Source organism: Sphaerulina musiva (genome assembly GCF_000320565.1).
Source record: "Sphaerulina musiva SO2202 unplaced genomic scaffold SEPMUscaffold_13, whole genome shotgun sequence".
NCBI lineage: Eukaryota > Fungi > Ascomycota > Dothideomycetes > Mycosphaerellales > Mycosphaerellaceae > Sphaerulina > Sphaerulina musiva.
In genome coordinates, this window is record NW_016017395.1 from 413,447 (window position 1) to 433,218 (window position 19,772).

General features: G+C 50.3%; 9 protein-coding genes and 1 non-coding gene across 10 annotated transcripts; 5 read left to right on the plus strand and 5 right to left on the minus strand.

Annotated features, from left to right (window-relative positions):
* The first annotated feature begins 219 nt into the window (after window positions 1–219).
* SEPMUDRAFT_152337 (actin-like ATPase domain-containing protein) lies at window positions 220–2,689 on the plus strand. The gene is made up of 7 exons (XM_016907386.1): window positions 220–644; window positions 699–1,342; window positions 1,394–1,755; window positions 1,807–1,910; window positions 1,959–2,157; window positions 2,208–2,346; window positions 2,395–2,689. Exons 1-7 carry the CDS (start codon window positions 457–459, stop codon window positions 2,667–2,669), a joined length of 1,911 nt encoding a protein of 636 aa, XP_016756160.1. The 5' UTR covers window positions 220–456; the 3' UTR covers window positions 2,670–2,689.
* A 656-nt stretch (window positions 2,690–3,345) lies between these two features.
* SEPMUDRAFT_152340 (cortical patch protein) lies at window positions 3,346–5,097 on the minus strand. The gene is made up of 4 exons (XM_016907387.1): window positions 4,602–5,097; window positions 4,045–4,540; window positions 3,737–3,988; window positions 3,346–3,660 (listed from the first exon to the last, which is right to left on the minus strand). Exons 1-4 carry the CDS (start codon window positions 4,612–4,614, stop codon window positions 3,651–3,653), a joined length of 771 nt encoding a protein of 256 aa, XP_016756161.1. The 5' UTR covers window positions 4,615–5,097; the 3' UTR covers window positions 3,346–3,650.
* Window positions 3,404–3,808, minus strand: SEPMUDRAFT_129039 (uncharacterized protein). Its single transcript, XM_016902253.1, has one exon. It carries the CDS (start codon window positions 3,607–3,609, stop codon window positions 3,427–3,429), a length of 183 nt encoding a protein of 60 aa, XP_016756162.1. The 5' UTR covers window positions 3,610–3,808; the 3' UTR covers window positions 3,404–3,426.
* A 582-nt stretch (window positions 5,098–5,679) lies between the features above and the next one.
* Window positions 5,680–9,056, plus strand: SEPMUDRAFT_152342 (siroheme synthase). The gene has a single exon (XM_016907388.1). The coding sequence runs from the start codon at window positions 7,250–7,252 to the stop codon at window positions 8,963–8,965; it is 1,716 nt and encodes a 571-aa protein (XP_016756163.1). The 5' UTR covers window positions 5,680–7,249; the 3' UTR covers window positions 8,966–9,056.
* On the plus strand, window positions 5,854–6,801 carry SEPMUDRAFT_55052 (uncharacterized protein; the record flags this gene model as incomplete). The annotated part of the gene is made up of 1 exon (XM_016909330.1): window positions 5,854–6,801. One exon carries the CDS (start codon window positions 5,854–5,856, stop codon window positions 6,799–6,801), a length of 948 nt encoding a protein of 315 aa, XP_016756164.1.
* A 639-nt stretch (window positions 9,057–9,695) lies between the features above and the next one.
* SEPMUDRAFT_129041 (MFS general substrate transporter) lies at window positions 9,696–12,185 on the minus strand. Its single transcript, XM_016902254.1, has one exon. It carries the CDS (start codon window positions 11,990–11,992, stop codon window positions 10,094–10,096), a length of 1,899 nt encoding a protein of 632 aa, XP_016756165.1. The 5' UTR covers window positions 11,993–12,185; the 3' UTR covers window positions 9,696–10,093.
* A 2,219-nt stretch (window positions 12,186–14,404) lies between these two features.
* On the plus strand, window positions 14,405–15,193 carry SEPMUDRAFT_112089 (uncharacterized protein; the record flags this gene model as incomplete). Its single annotated transcript, XM_016900955.1, has 6 exons — window positions 14,405–14,416; window positions 14,484–14,515; window positions 14,547–14,636; window positions 14,666–14,750; window positions 14,874–14,985; window positions 15,012–15,193. 6 exons carry the CDS (start codon window positions 14,405–14,407, stop codon window positions 15,191–15,193), a joined length of 513 nt encoding a protein of 170 aa, XP_016756166.1.
* On the minus strand, window positions 14,701–14,791 carry SEPMUDRAFT_t83. The gene has a single exon. It is a non-coding gene; the product is annotated as a tRNA-Pro (tRNA).
* Window positions 15,194–16,049: 856 nt separating the features above from the next.
* On the plus strand, window positions 16,050–17,493 carry SEPMUDRAFT_121553 (uncharacterized protein; the record flags this gene model as incomplete). The annotated part of the gene is made up of 2 exons (XM_016901693.1): window positions 16,050–17,422; window positions 17,481–17,493. 2 exons carry the CDS (start codon window positions 16,050–16,052, stop codon window positions 17,491–17,493), a joined length of 1,386 nt encoding a protein of 461 aa, XP_016756167.1.
* A 168-nt stretch (window positions 17,494–17,661) lies between these two features.
* SEPMUDRAFT_55025 (NAD(P)-binding protein) lies at window positions 17,662–18,659 on the minus strand (the record flags this gene model as incomplete). Its single annotated transcript, XM_016909327.1, has 3 exons — window positions 17,662–17,982; window positions 18,071–18,262; window positions 18,399–18,659. 3 exons carry the CDS (start codon window positions 18,657–18,659, stop codon window positions 17,662–17,664), a joined length of 774 nt encoding a protein of 257 aa, XP_016756168.1.
* Window positions 18,660–19,772: the final 1,113 nt, after the last annotated feature.

A 19,772-nucleotide genomic window follows, 5' to 3' on the forward strand; every position in this document is an offset into this window, starting at 1 on the left:
GGATCAAAGAGGGTCCGTGGACGCTCGGACGTTCTTGCTTTGCTGTCACTCTCAGTAGCGGTGTTGTTCGCCTTGCTGTCTGCTCGCGCCTTCCTCGATGGTTCGGCGTCAGTGTTTGCTACCACTGTTGGGTGTTGAGCTTGTGGTTCCTCAGGAGCATCCGGCACGACCTGTGAGTGTTCAGCACGCCCTCCGATTATGCGTTCCATGCTGCTCAATGAGTCTGGTTGTTCTTAGGGTTCTAAGCGTATGGCGTGCGGATTTGTGCGGGCTTTTTTGTGCGGATTGATTATACGCGGTCATGGTGTTGTTATTATGCCTCCGCCGCGCTAGTCACTTCTAGTAACTTCTCTCATTCAAGCAGCAAACACTCCGGCCTTCACCATTCCGTCCACTACCCACCTTATCTCTAACCTCTTCCCTTGACGCCTCCAGCAACCTCAATACGCCGAGACCATGTCTCTCAAAAAGGGTCATCCAGGCCTTCCGCTGAAAGCTCAGCGGACTCGTGACGCTCCGGCAATTGAAGTGCACAAGCTTGTGGTCGGTATCGACTTCGGCACGACCTTCACGGGTGTCAGCCACGTTTCCACCGCAGGCGCTCACGAGAAGACTCTTGACGACGTGGAGGCTATCAATGACTGGTGAGGCTGTTTCGTCTCTTGGGTCGTACGCACTCGATAGCTGACAGCTTTTAGGCCAGGCTTTGGTAGAGATGGCGACTTTGCGATGAAAACACCAACTCGTCTAGCGTACAGCGATGACCCAGCCGCGCAAAATCCATGGGGCTACTACGTCCGTCCCGGTATGAAATCCTATTCCTGGATGAAGCTCTTGCTCGATCCTACCCAAGCCAGCAAGTTCGACGACCCTGGTCTCGCTGGCAGCGAAGGTTCCGGTGTCTTGCGCAAGCCTCTGAACAAGACTGCTGTCGACGTCTGCGCTGATTACCTTACTGAGGTTGCTAAGTATGCTTGGAAGGCACTAACAAAGCGCTACACCATAGAGGTTCTAAAGGCTACTCCGATTGAGTTCTGGTTGACCGTGCCCGCTGTCTGGAGCGACAAGGCAAAGCACGATACTCTGCGGGCTGCCCGCAAATCTGCGAAGCAGGCCAAGCTTGAATGCCACCCTGACAGCCAGATCTTCCTCATCCGTGAGCCAGAAGCCGCTGCTGTCGCCGTATTGTCGGACATGACGAAGGGCGCTTCCGAAGAACAGATCAAGGTTGGCGACAGTGTCATGATCATCGACTGTGGTGGAGGCACAGTTGATATCACAACCTACGAGATCTCCAGCATTGACCCGAAGCTGACCTTCAAAGAGCATTTGGTCGGTACAGGTAGGTTTCCTCGAGCTGTACTGGCATAAATTATTTGCTAAACATGTCCAGGTGGCAAATGTGGATCCACGTACATTGATCGTGAATTCATCAAGTGGATGACCGAGAAATTCGGGTCTGCCTACACTGATCTCAAGTGGGAGCTTCGAGGACCAGCCAGCAGGCTTATGAAAGAGTTCGAGAGCTACAAGCGAGACTTTGGCAAGTCTGACGACGCCGCTATGTATGCCGAGCTTCCGATTGCGCTGAAAGACGCCCCAGAGTCCGCTTGGTATGACGAGCTCGACAACATAGTCAATGTCTTCCCAGCGGACTTCAAAGAGATGTTCAAGCCGGTAGTAGAGAAGATTCTGGCTTTGGTGGAAAGCCAGCTTGATGATGAGCGCCGACAAGCTGGACACAACACAATCAAGGTAAGTCTGCAGATATTCTAGCGGTCCCGCGACGCTAACTCCTTAATGCAGACTGCGATACTTGTTGGAGGGTTTGGAGATTCTGTCTACCTCTATAATAAGATGCGCCCCTGGCTGCTCGCTCGTGGTGTGAAGCTGATCAACCCAAAGAACGCGTAAGTGACCATTGCCTCCCTCAGATGCCACAAACTTACACCATCTAGGCAATCTGCTGTTGTGCGTGGCGCTGCGCTGAGTGGTCTCAAGAATATTCAGCCTACATCTCGTCGCTCGCGTCTACACTATGGCTGGTCATGTACTGAGGCATTCGATGCAATGCGCCACGACGTTCGCGATCTGTTCGTCTCCAGTTGGGATGGCTCTCCACAGGCGTCGGGCAACATGCGGTGGCCACTGTCGAAGGTAGGCGCTGCCCTCAACTCTGTCTGTATATGTTTTGCTGATAGGACTAGGGTGACCTTGTCGATGAGTCAACCGCTATTCAGTTCGCATTCCGCGTGGAGCTCTCCTCGGACAAAGTCAACGACTCCTACCTCCTGAAATTGTACTGTAGCGGCGAAAACGACGCCCCGTACTTCGAACGCGAGACTGGTATGATTGTGCTACTCCTATGTGCCCACTTATCACTTACTTTCTTAGGCGTTCAGAATATGGCAACCATATATCTTAACTTCAGAGGTGTCGACATGAGCAGCTTCGAGTCTCGAATTTTTGGTGGCAGAAGCATGCGCCGTGTTTATTGCGACATCACCGTAAGCTTCGGTCACCGCCGCGGAGTGCTGGTCTTTTCGTGCACAGTGAATGGAAAGGAAATTGGCAAGACGGATGTGATCTTCGATGGCCAAGGGACCGCAGATGCTTCAGGGAGCTGCACCGACAGCTCGATGGCGTCTCCTTCTTGCGCCTCACAGTAAGGCGCATCACAGACCTCAAGATACAGGTGAGAGATAGCGACCTGCTCAAATCAAGAACTTGGCGCCTAGCAGTAGGTAGAGCTACCTGACCATAGTGGACTTGGACCGCAGAAAGCTTGGCACATGAGCTGTTGTACAATCAGCTCCACGATGGCCATCAAACCCTTTTCCGTCCATATCCTCACCTCACATATATCCTGCTGTTCCCAGAAGAGTCTGTACCTATGAACCTACCTGTATTCCCCACCTCACCCTCACACGAAATCTCACACCCAGCACTTCATCATATCATCATCCTCCCTGATATATTCCTCCTCCATCTTCTTGGTACAGCAGGTCTGCACTCCCGTCGGCTATCTGTTGCTCTCAAGCCTCTAACATTATGCTTGCGGCAAGTACATGTACTCAGCTGACGTCCATACCTTATCTGCGACACGCGTGCGTGGCCTGGAATGACGCGTCAGATCTCGAATACAGGTACATCAGGTATGTACATGTAAATGTAAGGTAGGTAATGTACCTAGGTATATATCCAGGACTACCTGTAGATACCTAAAGAGAGCTGAGAGCTGCCTACCTACTCAGAACGGTCGTCGACGCTCGAATGCTTATAAGCCGCTCATAGGTATTGCAATGATGATGTGAAAGTAAAGTATGCACGCAGGAAAAGAAGCTGGCAGTATGGTAGGTATACTGTAGTTAGGTATCATTAAAACACATTACATATCTTTTCCTTGCTTCTTCTTTCTGGGTGGTATCATATATGCACACTTTCTGGTACAAACTGGCCACTGCTGTCGTGAGGCGTCAATACATGGGTGTCGTGGACAAGATCGCAAATCTTTCCTCTTCTCGTCTTCTTCCTCCTCCTTCTTCTTTCACATGCACACATCTTGCTCATCATGTCTTTCTCTGTCGTTTTTGATGATTTCAAAAGCATTGCAGGTACGTGTTCTCTCCTTTTTTTTTGTGGTGACGAGCTTACTCGTACCTAGATGCCCCAATTAGCATCCTGCACCTATACTGGCCCACGTGCGTATGAGGTAGGGTGTGGAACTTCATCGTACTCTTCCTTGACCACATGACGGTCACTGGTGTTGTCGATGAAACTTCCCCGGCTCCGTGTGCTCCTCTTGCGACCAAAGTATGACTTCTTTTGCTTGTTGGTGTTCTTGCCAGCACTTCCTCCAATGCAGACCAGGATCGAGGCCAGGAGGAAGAGTGCCACGGATGCCCATGTGAAGCCGTAGGCGTAACGGCCGAGTCTGGCGGATTGTCCGTTCGAATTGAGATGGTCTCGTGCCTTGACAGTCCATGCGCTGGGTGTGAATTAGCCTTTTGATCAAGTTACCAAATGGAATGCAGCTGTACTCACGTCATGAGGGAAGCAGCAATTGTCTGGAAGATGAAAGCGAGCAGGCCGAAGAAACCAGTAAGGTAGGCTCCGAGGCGCGCGCAGATGGCGAGCAAGCTGATGAAGAAGGTGATAACGGCGAAGAAGATGGCAATCAGGTAGAAGGCCCAGGCGACGCGGCTCGTGTAGTAGTAGTAGCTGCTGTGGTCGAGGAAGTATTGTGGGACACCCTGAGTCGTGCCAAAATTACGCTCCAAGTCGAATGGAATGGCAGCGCCTCTGGAGGAGCAATCCGCATTGCGGCTGCCCCTAGCACCGCAAATGGCGAGGTAAGTCCATCGTACTGGGTTGAGACCAGTGGCGCGAGCTCCTGGGCTGCCATTGATGCCGTTGGAGGTGCTCTGCAGGAAGTACACCCGGTTCAGTGGGCTGCTGTTGATTCCGGAGAGAATGACGAAGAATTGCAGCAGTATGCCTCCAGCAGTCAGAATGATGGCGGTGATGGCGAGGATGGGACCTATGCTGACATCAGCTGCTGCGTTGCGCAGACTGGCATTTGTTTCCGTCGAGCTACTCACGTGCGACAGCCATGGCGACTAGGTATAGCGACCAGGTACAGTCGTGATTTGAGGTGTCGACAGGGGCAGGTCAAAAACAGCCAGGCGGGTCGGGTGGTTTGGGGCCGCTGGGAAGGAACGCGAGTGGAAGTCGTAAGATGCAACAGTCGCGAACAGGAACGGCTGAAGAAAGTCGGACAGGCGCACAAATAAAGAAGGAAGCCAGCAGAGACGACAAGCTTCGCTTCCCAGTTGGAGGTCTCGAGAGGGCGGGTGACGTGACGTGGTCGACTCCCGACGAACGACGGGGAGGCTTTTTCGATGGCGACAACAAAACAGCAACACGACAAGCTTCTTGGGATTTACACTTTGCCGGCGCTTGGACGACGTCACAACGGCAATATTGCGATCGGCCAGTGCCTTGCCGAATGGATGTCAGCAGCCTTTTTCTTCAGCTACCTGATCTTCTGTACGGCAGCGGCTGTTGCTGATCTCGAGGCGGGAGGCGGTGCTGAATTAAAGGAGTGTGATTTAGGAGGTACTCGAACATACAGGTAGATACATGTAGGTATGGTATAGAGAGGATTCCCTCAGAGCTCAAAGAACAGTTACGTACCCTACCAAGCTACCTTCTACGACATTCCTGTTCACTCAAACAATAAACCTCCATCCCCTCTCGCGTTGCCATGAGCATGACGTCGGTGTACAAACAACAAGCTGTGACCTGTGGTTCGAGCTGCACCACCTCGGACACCGCCTGGCTCATGCAGCTCGCGTGTACCAATCATGTGAGACAGCCACGGGTGACGGGAGCAGTCTAGTTCTACCTCCCTCGGCCTCTCTAGGCTTCGACATTTCAACGTGTGGCTGATGGCTTGGTAGTCAGGTAGTGCGAATACGCCGATCCGATTCTACACGCCGGCCCGCAGATGGATTGCGACCCGATGGATGGTACATGTACGGAGGTAGGTAAATGAGGAGCAGCAGGAGTGGTACTACAGTATATCCATCTGTCCGGATGAATTCGAAAGGCACCTTAGGAGGTACCTGTAGTCCTCTCACTCCCGAGTCCCGTCCTCTGTCGTTGAAAATAATGTGTCGGTAAGTTCCCGTGACCCCGTCTGTTATTACCTTACGATGTGATTCTTGTGGCCTTGGCGATCGGATCTGCTTTCCATCATGATCTGAGCTTCACTTGAGCCTCCTAGAAGGCTACTGAGAACTTGCTTCTGGTGATGCTGCGCAACGACTCGGTATACAGTAGCTGCACACGATGACAACAGTGCTGTGGCCTGCGATAGCGCAAGAGGACCTGATTCAGGAAGAAGAGGTCACAATCGCGCGCGAGCTCGAATGGCTGCTCGGGTCCGTGCAAGAGACGTTGAAGGCTTTGAAGGAAGGCCTGGAAGAGTGCGCTGAGCTGCTTGCGCCGAAAGAGCCAGGCTCGACCCTCGTACTGTCTTCGCTCAGGTCGGAGCATCTGAAGGGCTTCATCACTCGGGTGGGTACGCGCATCGTCAAGGGCGATGTCCAGCTCCGATTGCCATCTCTCCCACCGCCCAAAGGCCAGACAAGCTACAAGTTGACCATCTCTTCTCTGCCGACTGCGCCGACTATTGTGCTCGACCAACTGACTACAGCGCGAACACTGATCAACGCATGCCTGGATGTGGTGGACGCAACACAGTGGACAGGTGACAGCCGCAATGCCGACTTCATATCAGGGCAGCTACGGCTGCTGCATGGGAACATCGAGGAGGCCAAAAACTCCCTCAAAGGGTGGACAGAGAATCAGAAGCCATGGAACGAAACACCAGTCGACACCGATGCATTCAGTCCGCCTCTGCCAGCGCACGTGTCCTTTCACCTCTCCATCTCCGAAGCCGCCGTCCTCCTCAATGTCCGAACCCTCGAGGCCGTAGATCCACATAACGGCATGACTACTCCTTTGGGTTCTGCAGGTTCAACTTTCAGTGGATTTGGGTTACGCGAAAGACTGGCGACAGCATTGGGTGGCCCTAGGCAGGCTGCGCACGATGAAGCGAACGCATCCTTCATGTACAAAGGCCAGGAAGTTCGAGTGCGAGACAAAGTCAGAGTTGAGTCGCAAGACCCAAGTCTGATGGCAGCCATGGCTAAACTGGGGGCTTTGGAGCGGACTGCAGCACTGTCGAGGCGAGCGTTGGACGTGGTCATGGGGAGAGAACCGGAAGACTCCTAACAGCACGCAATGAATTCTCATTGTGCAACACATGCATTTCCAGGAGAGAACTACCTATGTAGGTATCACAGCACCCTCCACGGAGAATGCTTCCACGGCGGAGGTCTCGAGCGCAAACACACAACGTATTTGGTGGATATCCCGGGTGTCCACAAAGAACCCACGAGCACGCCACGCCACGCTTTTTCTGCATCTCCGATCCCGGATCGCCCCGCCATCAAAGTTTCGATAAGACACGATTATCAATGCCTGGCCACTGGCTGGTCGACCTTTTCCTATCAGTACCAAGACGAATTGCTTTCCCACGGCGTGTGCCCAGGCAACATTGTTCGTGGTCCTAGGAGGTATTAGTGGCGGCGCCATACGATTCGACTACTTCTTACATGCTGCCCTCCCCGACAAAGGCCTGCGACACTATCCTATTGTCCTCTCAACGGATCCGCCAAACATGTCGCCCGCATTGCTCACGGCAGTGGATTCCACTGCACACATACATCTCATCGTCGGCTCGAACCCTCTCGCCGGAGCCCGCATCAGTCGAGCCATCGAAGTCGGCGCCATCCCGATCTTGATCGCACCCGAGTCGACGAGTGTTCACTATGGACTTGCGAAGAGGATTGAAGAGCATGCTGTGCGTTGGCATAAGCGAGAGTTCCAGGACAGCGACCTGACGACTTTGGGTAGAGATGAAGTCGACCATGTCGTGGATGCGGTGTTTGTGACTTCAGGTGGCAAGACAGCCTTCGGTACCAGGATATCCACACTCTGTCGCAGGCTGCGAATACCGGTCAATGTAGCAGATGCGCCCAATCTGTGCACATTTACGTTGCTGGCAACACACACCTCTGGCCCTCTACAGATCGGAGTGAGCACATCTCGCAAGGGTTGCAAATTGGCATCGAGGATCCGAAGAGAGATTGCCGCCGCTCTGCCTCACGAGCTCGGTCCTGCTATCGACCGACTGGGTACGTTGCGGAGAAGGATATGGGAACAAGATCATGCAAACGAGGGCGAGGGTGAGCTCGAAGCTGAAGACGAAGAGACGGGACAAAGCGCCGAGTTCAACAAGCTTGTAATGCCTTCAGACGCCGAGGCTGCCAAAGCAAGACGCATGAGATGGCTGTCACAAATCTGCGAATACTGGCCGCTACGTCGTCTTGCAGCCATCACCGACGAGGATATTGAGCAGATATTGCAGGCCTACAAGCAGGAAGCACAAAGTACACAGTCGGACGACTCGAAGCCACCGCTCAACGCCGCCCTGATTGATTCTCGCCGTCTTCGAGGGCGTATTATTCTTGCAGGTTCGGGGCCTGGTCACCCAGACCTTCTCACGACCGCGACTCTCAAAGCCATTCGCAGCGCTGACCTCATTCTCGCCGATAAGCTCGTGCCAGAACGAGTACTCGATCTCATTCCGCGTCGAACACCGGTCCATATTGCGCGCAAGTTTACTGGGAATGCCGATCAAGCACAAGATGAGCTCCACAGTCTGGGTCTGGAGGGACTCCAACAGGGCAAGACAGTTCTGCGACTCAAACAGGGAGATCCGTACCTCTACGGGCGAGGAGCAGAAGAGGTGACATTCTTCCGACAACACGGATACGAAGCTGTGGTCCTACCGGGCGTCACTTCTGCGTTGAGTGCACCTCTGTTTGCGCAAATTCCAGTTACTCATCGTTCCGTCAGCGATCAGGTCCTGGTCTGCACAGGTACAGGACGGAAAGGAGCAAGTCCCAACCCTCCTTCATATCTGAGCAATCAGACTGTGGTATTTCTCATGGGCTTGCACAGATTGCAGGACTTGGTCACGAGTCTTGTCGAGCATAAGACCACTCCCTATCCAGTCACGACTCCGTGCGCAATCGTCGAAAGGGCGTCATGCCCCGATCAGAAAGTTGTTCGGACGACATTAGAGCACGTTGTCGCTGCATTTGAAGAAGAGGGCAGCACCCCACCTGGACTCCTTGTTGTTGGCGCAGCTTGCGAAGTACTGAAGAAGAATCCCCAGAAATGGGTGGTGGAAGTAGGCTTCCAAGGTTTAGATGCGCTTGATGGACTGGGAGAGAATGGCAACGGCCTCGACGAGTTAAGAGATGCACTTCTCACACCGGGACTTGAAGAGCCTATCAAAACTTTAAGCGCGCTACCTGTGACGGTTTGAGATAAAAGGTCTGACGCAGCGAGGCGATAGAAACGAACTGCGTACAAGCGTTCTAGATATATATTCATGCAAAGCTGCTCTTCCATCTTGCCCATACCAACCTCTCTCTATTTCTCTCCGGCTCCCTCTTCCAATCATTCATAACCAACCCTCAATGATGCCTATAGAACTGCCTTACCTTCGCTATCTATACTCTCATCCTTACCTAGGTAAGGTAGGTAGGTACCTTGGCTAGTACCTATATCATCACCCCATCTCTCTCTCCATCTCTCTCCATCTCTCTTCCCATCACCCCATCCCTCTCTCCAATCCTCCAATCGACAGAGTAAGGTACCTGAGATATCTCAAAGACACATCCTACCTACCTATTAGACAACACGGAGGTAGGTAGCGTGCGTATACTAAGCAAGCAAACCAAGCAAACTAAGCAAGCAAGCAAGCAGACCTACCTACGAACCTGGATTTTATATATATATATATATACCTCTTTCTTTTCCCATTCTTTCCCTACTTTCCTTTCGTTTCCTTTCCTTCTACGAAAGCCTACCTATCTATCTATCTATCCGCATCCCATTCCCCCCTTCTTTTACTAAAAGGACGAGCGTGTTTTTTTTGGCGTCTAAACGAGTGGTTTTCTATAGACATCCATACAAACAAACATAGACAATCAGACAACCAGACAGACAGATGAATCAGACATACAATCAGACAGATAGACAGATCATATAGTGTAAAGTAATATGTATACGCTAGAATGTATACGAAAATGTATACGCTAGAATTTATACGAAAATGTAAAAGGTACGAATAAGGAGAAATGAAAGGCTAAAGTCAGGTAGGTAAGTAAGGTACCTACCTAGAGATTTGGAAGATGCTGTTTTTTGGACTCTTCTTCATCTCGTGCTCGTGCTTGTTCTCTGCCGCCGCCGCCGCCGCCGTCGCTGCCGCTGCTCAAAAAGAAACCATCCGGAAAGAGCGCCGTCGCTGGTGTTGTTGTTCTTGTCCTTAAAAAAAAATCGTGAAAATCCGGGCCAATCTAAGAAGAAGAAAAAAAAAGAATTATTCCATCTTCCTTCTGGGGTTTCTTTCTTCCTGTCTGTAGCAATAGCCAAAACCCCCTCTCATAATTCACCCCGCAGCAAAAGTACTCTTCCTCCTCAACGCCTCCCCAAACCACCACAAAACAAACGGCGCAGGAATCCCCACCGCAACACCCACAAACCCCAACACCGTATTCCCCCACCCATACCCCAGCGTCTCATACATAATCGGCGCAAACAACGGAAACCCAAACCCTCCCAACGATCGAAATACCGCCGTAGCAGCAATCGCCGAAGCCGCATATCTCGTATACGCATCCACGAGATATGTCTGACAATTCTGAAACACCAACTGATTTCCTGCGGCGAAAATTGCTGTGCCAATGTTGGGAACAATCCAATGCACTCGAAATTGCGCAGACCAGCCATAAATGAGGAGACCGACGGGGATCATGACAGCGCCGGGAAACATCAGAGGGACGCGAAATTCCGAGCGACCGATATCGTTGTTTTTCGCTTTGAGTTTTTTGTAAATTTTGTCGGCGAATTGAGCGGCAATTTGTGTTCCGAGGAGGAAGCCCAATCCGAGAGAAATGTAATTCAGGCCGCCGATTCCGGTGCTTTCGAAGTATTGGTCGTGCCAGACGACGGGGAAGGAGGCGAGGACGAGGTAGAGGACGCCGTAGACGTAGGCGATGTAGAAGGCGAGGACTTGGACGATGGGTTGGGTGAAGAGGAGAATAAAAGGTCGCTTGAGAGCGACGCCGAGATGGTTGGCGAAACTGCGCGAAGGGTTATCGAATTCTGTGTGAAGGTTTGGATTTCCCGTCGATTTGATCAGTTTGCGTTTCTTTTTCGAGAGAATTGCCGCTGCGTAGGTTTCTTGCAGAAAGAACCAGCCGAGAATTTGTACGAATACGGCTACGATGGATGTCGACCAGAATACCCAGCGCCACGTGGATAATTCTGCTACCCAGGCACCGGCGATGGGGCCCACGGCGGGTCCGAGAAGGGGGGCGAGAGAGTAGAGGGCCATGGCTCGTCCACGTTCGGTGGGTAGCCAGAGATCTGCGAGGACTCCTCCACCGATTCCGAGAGGGGCGCTGCCACCGAGACCAGATAGAAATCGAAACGCGATGATTTCGGCGCCGTTGGTGGCGAATGCACAGCCGAGGTTGAAGGCAATGTAGAAGAGCATGCTGATTTGCAGGACAATTCTTCTGCCGAAGAGTTCTGACAGCGGTCCTAGCACGAGAGGTCCCAGAGCGAAACCGAGAATAAAGACTGAAAGCGCCAAATTTGCGAGAAATCTCGATCCCAAGTTGAGATCCTGTTGTAATTGTGGTAATGCTGGAGCCACCATCGAACTCGATACCGGAGAGATGAATGTGAAGAGTGATACGGTAATAGTCGCAAGCCATCGCTTTCGTTTCGACCAATTTTTCGGATTAGCAGGATCATCTGGACCCGCCCAAGTGACCAGATTGGAATCTTTCTCGCCCGTAGAAGAATGCTGTGAAGGTTTGCGCTTGACGGTTCCATTTCTCCCCATTCGCGAGGCATCACGGATGATTTGAATCTGGCCAAACGTCAAGCCTTCGCTGTCATAAGCACGATGATGATGATGATGCTGCGACCCTCCTCGTTCCTCATCCCAACTTTTCAAGTCGTCTTCGTACGCTTCTTCCTCTTCAGCCTGATAGTCGTGGACTGCACCAGCATAGTAATCCAGATCAGCCACAATCAAATGCAAATCCACAATACTCTCCCGTGCACCACTCCGTAGCGATCTCCCCGATCTCGTCGAGACATTCCGATGATTAGATTTCTCACTTTCCCGAAACCAGAGAGGAGGAGTTCCCGTGCGAGCATCTCGTACACTGCGAATAGCCTCGAATTCTTGCGATAACCAAGGAAAATCTTCACTAGAATGTCGAGGAGGTTTCAATTTGGCTCGGTCGGCTTCTTCGATGGGTCGGGCGTGCATGCCGTTGGAATCGTCGGTCCATCCGGAGTAGCGACTGTTCCATGATTTGACGGTCCCCGCCGTCGAGCGAGGAGTTTGTGACATTTTTTTTTTTTTGGTACTGATCGATTAGTTGTTGTTGTTGTTGTTTTTCTTAGCTCTTGACACCAACAACGTAAACGAGGGCGGGACGTGAAGCATAGGACAGATCAACAGCGTCAGGAGAGGGAGAGGGAGAGGGGGGTGAGCAACGACGTCCAAGCAGACGCTGTGTATATGAGAAAGGGTAGGTAGGTAGCTAAAGCACATCCACAGCGAGGACAGAGAGTAGTGGAGACCAGGGCTGTGCCCGAAATTCAGCACTACAACCTTTGATGTACCACAACCGTGCGCCTATAATCATCCCCATCATCATCATCATCATCGTCATAATCACTGCTCACGCCTGACTGCGCAGCAATAGAGAAAGAAATAGAGAGAGAGAATCCCGAAACACAAGACATTTCCTTCAAAGTCGGGGTGAGGTTGCATAGCGCATAGCTTGGGCCGCTTGGCCCTTCGGGTTACAAAAATACATTAATACACCAGGGCAAGTTATACCTTATTAAGGTAGAGGAACTAAACGTGGGCTAGCGCCATCGGCAAAAAGGTTATTGTGATCCATTCAAATTTCCGCCTTTCCCTTTTCCCTCTGGGCCTCTTCCTTTCAATAATTGTGTGTGCCTGTAGGCGCGCATACCCGCAGATCCCGTGGGGCCGGAGTGCGTTATGTATTGGTGTCTCTTTTATGCATGAGATTGGTTACACTGCGGGAAGGAAGCTGTGGTTGGTACGACGATGACGAGGACGACGAATAGATATGAGGGACCTACGCGAGGCTTACTGTATGTGGAGGATCATTCATTCATTCATTCATTCCATGATGACTTGGGGGCTGGATTACACGACCTTTTTTGCTTCCTTCGGGAAGCCAATTGAAAGCCTTACCATCGATACAGGTAGGTAAGGTAGGTACCTTTTTACCTTACGGACTATCTTTATCTCAGGTATGTATGGCAACTTCTGACACGGGAGAACTAAAAAGCCATGAGATGCTGTACATATGCATGCATGCATGCATATGTGCAACATGGTCAGCGGACTGAAAAAGAACTCAAGTCTCAGCTGGCGATAAGATAGGTATCGAACACAAAAATCCTGAGATGGGTGTTGTGGGTAGGTGGGTGGGTGGGGGGCAAACCTACCCTGTTCGAAGGCTGTTTGGCAGTTGTACAGTACAGAACTGTATAAAGAAAGAAAGAAATTGAGGTCGTCTACAACTACAACTACAGACTCCATAGTAAATCTATCTACCTACCCTGGATATTCCCCACTTTCACACACAAAAAAAAAACAGAAACTTACTTCTTCGACAAGCGCTCTCGGCTCATTTCCAACTGTGAAAAAAAAAAACCAAAGTCTATCTATCTTACCTTTTCGTCTATAAGCTCACATTGCTTTAATTCCCTTCTCGAACAAGAGCGGAGTCTACACTTGGTCTATAAGTTCAATTGGCAATTCCCTTTTTTCTTCCCCTTTACCCTTTGTTGTAAGAGGGACGGACTGTGCAGCAGCAGCAGCAGCAAAAAAAAGTTCAATTGAATGGTAATTTCGCGTAATAGGTAGAGATGTGGAATACAACGAGCTACAAGTACAGCTACTTAGCTATAGCGAATACCTAGAGAAGGAAATGCCTATAAGGTGATATTTGTAGATAGGGTAGACTCCCTATAAGGAAAAAAGAAAAAAAGAACAAAATCTCAGCTAGATCTTTCTTTACTCTATCTCTTCCCTTTCTATTGTCTTTATACACCATACTTTCACTCCTCCTCACTTTCCTTTCCTTTTTCCTTTCTCCTTTTTTCCTTTTTTATCTTGTCCCATTCCCCCCGCTGTCAAGCAAAAGTCTGCAAGTTTTAAATTTAAGAGTCAAACCTGCATCAACCTTTTTTCAATGTATGTGACTCCGTGTGTGTGACTCCGTGTGTGTGAGTCTGTTGAGAGTAAATCGTAGTTCGTTTCGACCGATTGTCTCAAGTTTAAACCCTCACAAAGAGGTAAACCTACTTCCTGTATATTCTTTTTTACAATGTTTATCGGGGAACAGACACGACTGACTGGCATGCCTTGTGTTCAAAGAAAAAAAGTTGGGGGTCTTTTTTGCTGCTGAGAATGTTCGACTATGCTGTTTTTTTCTTTCGTGTTTGCTTTCTCTGTTTTTTTTTTTCTTGAGAGCAATGAGATGCCTACTCGCCAGGCAGGCAATCATGGATATTAAAGAGCTCGTGTATAATCCGAACTGACTGAAATCAGAATTGGACATCGATCTCTATACATCTCAGAGACTTTTCTCTTCTTCTTCTTCCTCTTACTTTGGTCATTGACAAGGTCAACATGTCTGTCATTGTGCGTGAAGAAAAAAAAAAGCCAAAGTATGAATATCCGCAATAACATATACTTCCTACAAGAACAGCACGCAGACAGGAGGAGGAATAGTAGTCCCAGGTAATCGGCCTGATGCTGACTGAGTACATAGAAAGAAATCTTCAACCATCAAAACGTACCTCCTAGCCAAACCAAAAAAGAAAAACAGCACCCCCACTCCAACTTCTTCTGTAGTACCCAGGTTTGTATCGACCTCTTAACAAACAACAGAAAGTGCAAAAAAATGAAGATGTATACAAGATGTGGGCTCGATCCCGGGTTTGAACCGGGGACCTCTCGCAAATTTGTTCTCAGGGTGAGCCCTAAGCGAGAATCATACCACTAGACCAACCGAGCGCTGTGAGATGTGACTTTTCCTTTGAGCCAATCAACGTTGTGCCTCAATTTCATAAGATGTATATGTACCTTGAGAAAGTAGCACACCTTGCAAGGGAAGGCTTTGGGTGAGGTCTGGGCATTTGGGAAGAATGGTCATGGATGGAATGTGCATGTTGGATCTATCCACCTGTTGAGAAGCATGGAGGTACCAGGTATCCGTCTACGACACCCATTATAGGTCTAGCAGAGAAGCAATATGCCGCGGCTCTACACGCTTGCGCTCTAGCAAAGCTCTTGAGTGACGATCTCGCGGCCTCTCCGGCTAGAAGTCGCTATATGCACCCTCAGGCGCCCCGACGGAAAATGGACGACGATGCCCCTAGTCGGAGATCCATCACCGACTGCGCGAGGACAGGCTGACTGCGACTGCGGGCGCAGGCTGAGAGATGGGCACTGGAAATACTCTCTCCATACACGGGCAACGCCGAAGGAAGAGTCAGAAGCAGCTATCTATAGCTGCAACAGTACTCCTCGAGCTGATATAGGATTCCGCTCTCCGAAAGCAGCTCCATCAGCGCCCCCGAGCCTCCTGCTCAATTTCGACTTCCCAGACCTCGGTTTTCGTGTGGCCTCGATTTTCGAGACGACGACCATGCTGCTCGTAGGATCCTCATCTTCAAGCCGAAGTAACATCAGCAGACGTTCGAGGTGATACCTCTTTCGAAGATGATCTGCTCTCTTGCTCAAGGGAAGGGACAAGAGTAGGAGGGGAGTGCGTAGCTTGTGAGCAGAAAAGAGAAATGCGGTACTGCAAGAGTCGGTAGATGAAGCAAAAGGTAGGCGGCCTGTATGGATATCGTGACATGGAATAGGGTCTCTCGAGCTGCAGAAGGTCCATGAACATAGGTACCTTAGGGTAGGTATATGGTGCTGCGCATACCACGTCGAAGCTGCTGTCTAAGCAGGGCCATCATGAATTTATACAACCCAGGATCAACGAGCAAGATGAAAGTACCATGCTTGATTGCGAAGCTCTGTCCTCGCAAACTGGACGATGTTTGCTCTTTGCGCAGAGAAGGCGCCTCCGATGCCTCGCTCTTGCTTCTTTACTCACTCTTCCCACGGATACTTCCTGCCCCAGACCACACGCTACCTGCATTTTCTAGACACAAACATTCACAAGTCAACAACAACACCACCACCACCAGGTAACTAACCTCCAGGCCCCCACCAAAAAAACCACAGCAGCAGCTCTAAACCAATCAATACCGCCAAAATGTCCCATCCATTCCAAAATGGCATCCCAGACGACAACGTAGTCGAAACGAACGGCGTTGCATCATCATCGTCGTCCTCCCCTGCTTCCACCACCAGCGACGCGTCTTCGTTTCCAGATCTCTCTCTCATGGCCACAGGGCTGCGTGTCCTAGCAGAAGTCGAGATGATGGATGAAACTCGGCAAGAGGGTCACGGCCTCGATGGAAGCCTAGGAGCAGGAGCTGGAGCGCACGGCATTGCTGGTCCTGACCCTCCTCCTTCTCCGGCAGATCTTGGTGGTAGCAGTTCATCTCCTGTCGGTATTGGGCGTGGCAGTCCCCTTCCGCCTCCGGCCGCTTTTGGTCGTGGGAGTATATCTCCCCGAGGCGTTGGGCGTGGCAGTCTATCTCCTCGAGGCGTTGGTCGTGGCAGTCCATCTCCTGTCAGCAGTGGGCGTGGCAGTCCCCTTCTGCCTCCGGCCGATATTGGTCGTGGGAGTCTATCTCCTCGAGGCGTTTGGCGTGGCGGTCGATGGCGTGGCGTTGGGCGTGGCGTTCTCTATCCTGCCGACGTTGGGCGTGGTAGTCTATCTCCATTCGAATCTCCATTCGACATGGGGCCCGGCAGTCTATTTCCTGTCATCCTTGGGCATCGCAGCCCATCTCCTCGAGGCGTTGCTCGTGGCAGTCCATCTCCTGTCAGCAGTGGGCGTGGCAGTCCCCTTCTGCCTCCGGCCGATATTGGTCGTGGGAGTCTATCTCCTCAAGGCGTTTGGCGTGGCGGTCGATCTCCTCGAGGCCTTGGGCGTGGCGGTCGATTTCCTCGAAGCAATTGGCGTGGCGGTCTATATCCTGCCGACGTTGGGCGTGGTAGTCTATCTCCATTCGAATCTCCATTCGACATGGGGCCCGACAGTCTATTTCCTGTCATCCTTGGGCATCGCAGCCCATCTCCTCGAGACATTGCTCGTGGCTATCCATCTCCTGTCAGTATTGGGCGTAGCAGCCTATCTCCTGGCGATATTGGGCGCGGCAGCCTATCTCCTGGCGATATTGGGCGCGGCAGCCTATCTCCTGGCGATATTGGTTCTGGCAGTCTTTCTCCTTTCGATCTTGGTTCTGGCACTCTGTCTCCTGTCGACATCGACAGTGATCGTAGCAGTCAATCTCTCGGCAACAGTGTTCGCATCCCCCCATCTCCTATTGAAGCTGCTCGTGCCCAGGAAGAACTGGCCCGCATCAATGCAGTCAGCGCAAGCACGAGATGTTCCGCGCGCTTGGTGGTGCTGTGCACCCCAGAAGAGATACTGCGCATCTTTGAGAACGCTAGAGACTCCGTGCAGGACACTCAGACGAGGCAGGCAGATGACTGGATGTTGACGCAGGCAGCTCGGTATGATATTGATTGGATATATGTCTGCGAGATACACATCACATGCTGACTTGTGCAGGTTTTCGCAATGACCACCGTAACAAGATCCTTACAGGCGAGACGTCGAAGAAGCAAATGAAAGAGTGAACTGAGGTGGAAAAAGATCATTCACTCCTCGTACAACCACGTCCATAGACAAACATAATCTCTACAGAGCGAACAGAAATCCAAAAAAAAAAAGAAGAAAAGAAAAACACACATCAAAACGGAAGCACCTCCCCATTCCACTGCAAAATCTTCCCACTCGCACTCTCCCTCGTCGCCTCATCCACCACTTTCAAAAACCCGGCCACACTCGTCTCAACGCTGATGGGCGGCTCTGGTAAAAACGCTTTGATGGCAGGCAACATATCCGTCTCCACCAATCCCGGATGTAGTGCAATAGACGTGATATTCGGAGCTTCTCCATGGATTTTGGAAATGAATCCATTCACAGCCGCTTTGGACATGCTATAGGCAAGAATCGGAACGGGACCAGCCATTTGTGCGAAGGCGTTTGATCCAATAATGGATGTTGTTACCTGCACGTTTGTCGTATGAGATTATGTAGATTGATGTATCTTCTGTAGATAAGGTAAGGTAGGCAGATGGTATAGGTAAGGTACTTACGACAAATTTCGGATTCTCCGCTCGATCGAGGAGTGGTTTCGTGGCTTGATAGAGTAGAATTGGAGCTATGGTGTTGATTTCTAAACTTTGCCGAATCCAAGAAATGTCGAGTGAGGATGCGGGTATGAGACTTTCTGGGGGGAGGATTCCGGCGTTGGCGAAGACGTGGTCGAGATGGGTTATGGAGTGGGTCTGGAGAGGTGGGAGAGAAGGGAGGGGGTTAGATATGTGGTTTTTTTTTTTGTTTGTTCGTCAAAGGGTACAGGTATGATGTGAAAATGGTCTTTTCTTATACAAGGTAGGTAGGTTACCTTAGGTACATACATACCGTCTGAATCTCCTCTACCACATTTTTCGCATCCGAATCTTGAGTCGAGTCCAATTTGACAATAATCAATTTACTACTTCCTTCAGCGCAGCGAGGAAGATTGTGTAAAATTTGCGCGGCGGGTGCTAGAGGGTCTCGCACACAAGCGATAATTGTCGTATTGGGACGTAGGAGGAGAGAGGCGACGAGGCCTTTGCCTATGCCTCGTGTTGTGCCTGTTATGAGGTATGTAGTAGTAGGGGTGGGGGTGGTGGAAGACATTCTTGCGAAGAGGAAGAGGGCGTGGTTTGTTTGGGGTTGGATGTGGTTGTTGTTGATGTGGATGATACTGTACTTGACCCTATAGTAGGTAGTGCTTATGCCTGCCTACCAAGAGGGGGGATGGGGAGTAGTCTCTTTTGTGCCCCTGTCATTTCGTGCTTCCCCCCGGGGACTTGTTGTTGATGATGCCTGTTAGTTCTTCTATCGTTGACATGGAAGTCCACGCCCGGATCAGATCCTCGCTTCGTATACCCGAGGCCGATAGTAGAGGAGCAACTCTGCTTTGATTATACATATCTCTCCTGGGACTTATGTATGATACAATATCAGTACCTTAGGGAATAGGTATTTTTCCTACACGTGTAGGGTGTAGGTGTTGAAAGAGGTAGTTTTAGCTATATTGTATAATTGTATTTCCGAAAATCCAAAACGACGCGCGAACGGGCGGGGAGTCGGCAGGGTAAATCGCGTGTACAGCTGACGCGCACTCGTTCTGAGGTAAGCCGCGCGCGTCGGTTCTTGGCATGCACTCGAAAATAAAACACTGCACTCGTTTTCAAATCTACTATATTTTGTAGCGTAGTCTTGTAAAATATCGATAAAGGTAAGTTTCTAACATTTATATACTATGTTAGTACTAATAATATAGTAGTAGGATCGGGATAGTAGGTTTAGAGAAGTCGACAAAGTAAGTTCCCTTTAACCGTTACCCTATTGTTATAGTAACATTAGCTATCTAGTATTTAAAGAAGTCGACTAAGTTCCCTTTTACCGTTATCCTATCGTTATTATAACGTTAGTTCTTAAGTAAGGCGACTATTATTAACTATATTATCGAAATTTTTCTAACTTTCCTTTAACTATTACCCTACTGTTATCGTAACGTTAGCTATCTAGTAGGAGAGATCAATAATAGAGTCAATACTCGATAGTAGAGTCGGTATAGAAGATTTAGAGAAATTGATTAAGTTTCCTTTAACTATTACCCTACTGTTATTATAACGTTAGGTGTCTAGTAAGAGAAACATTAATAATAGAGTCAATAGTCGACTCTTCTATACTAATTCTACTAAGTTTCCTTTAACTGTTACCCTACTGTTATCGTAACGTTAG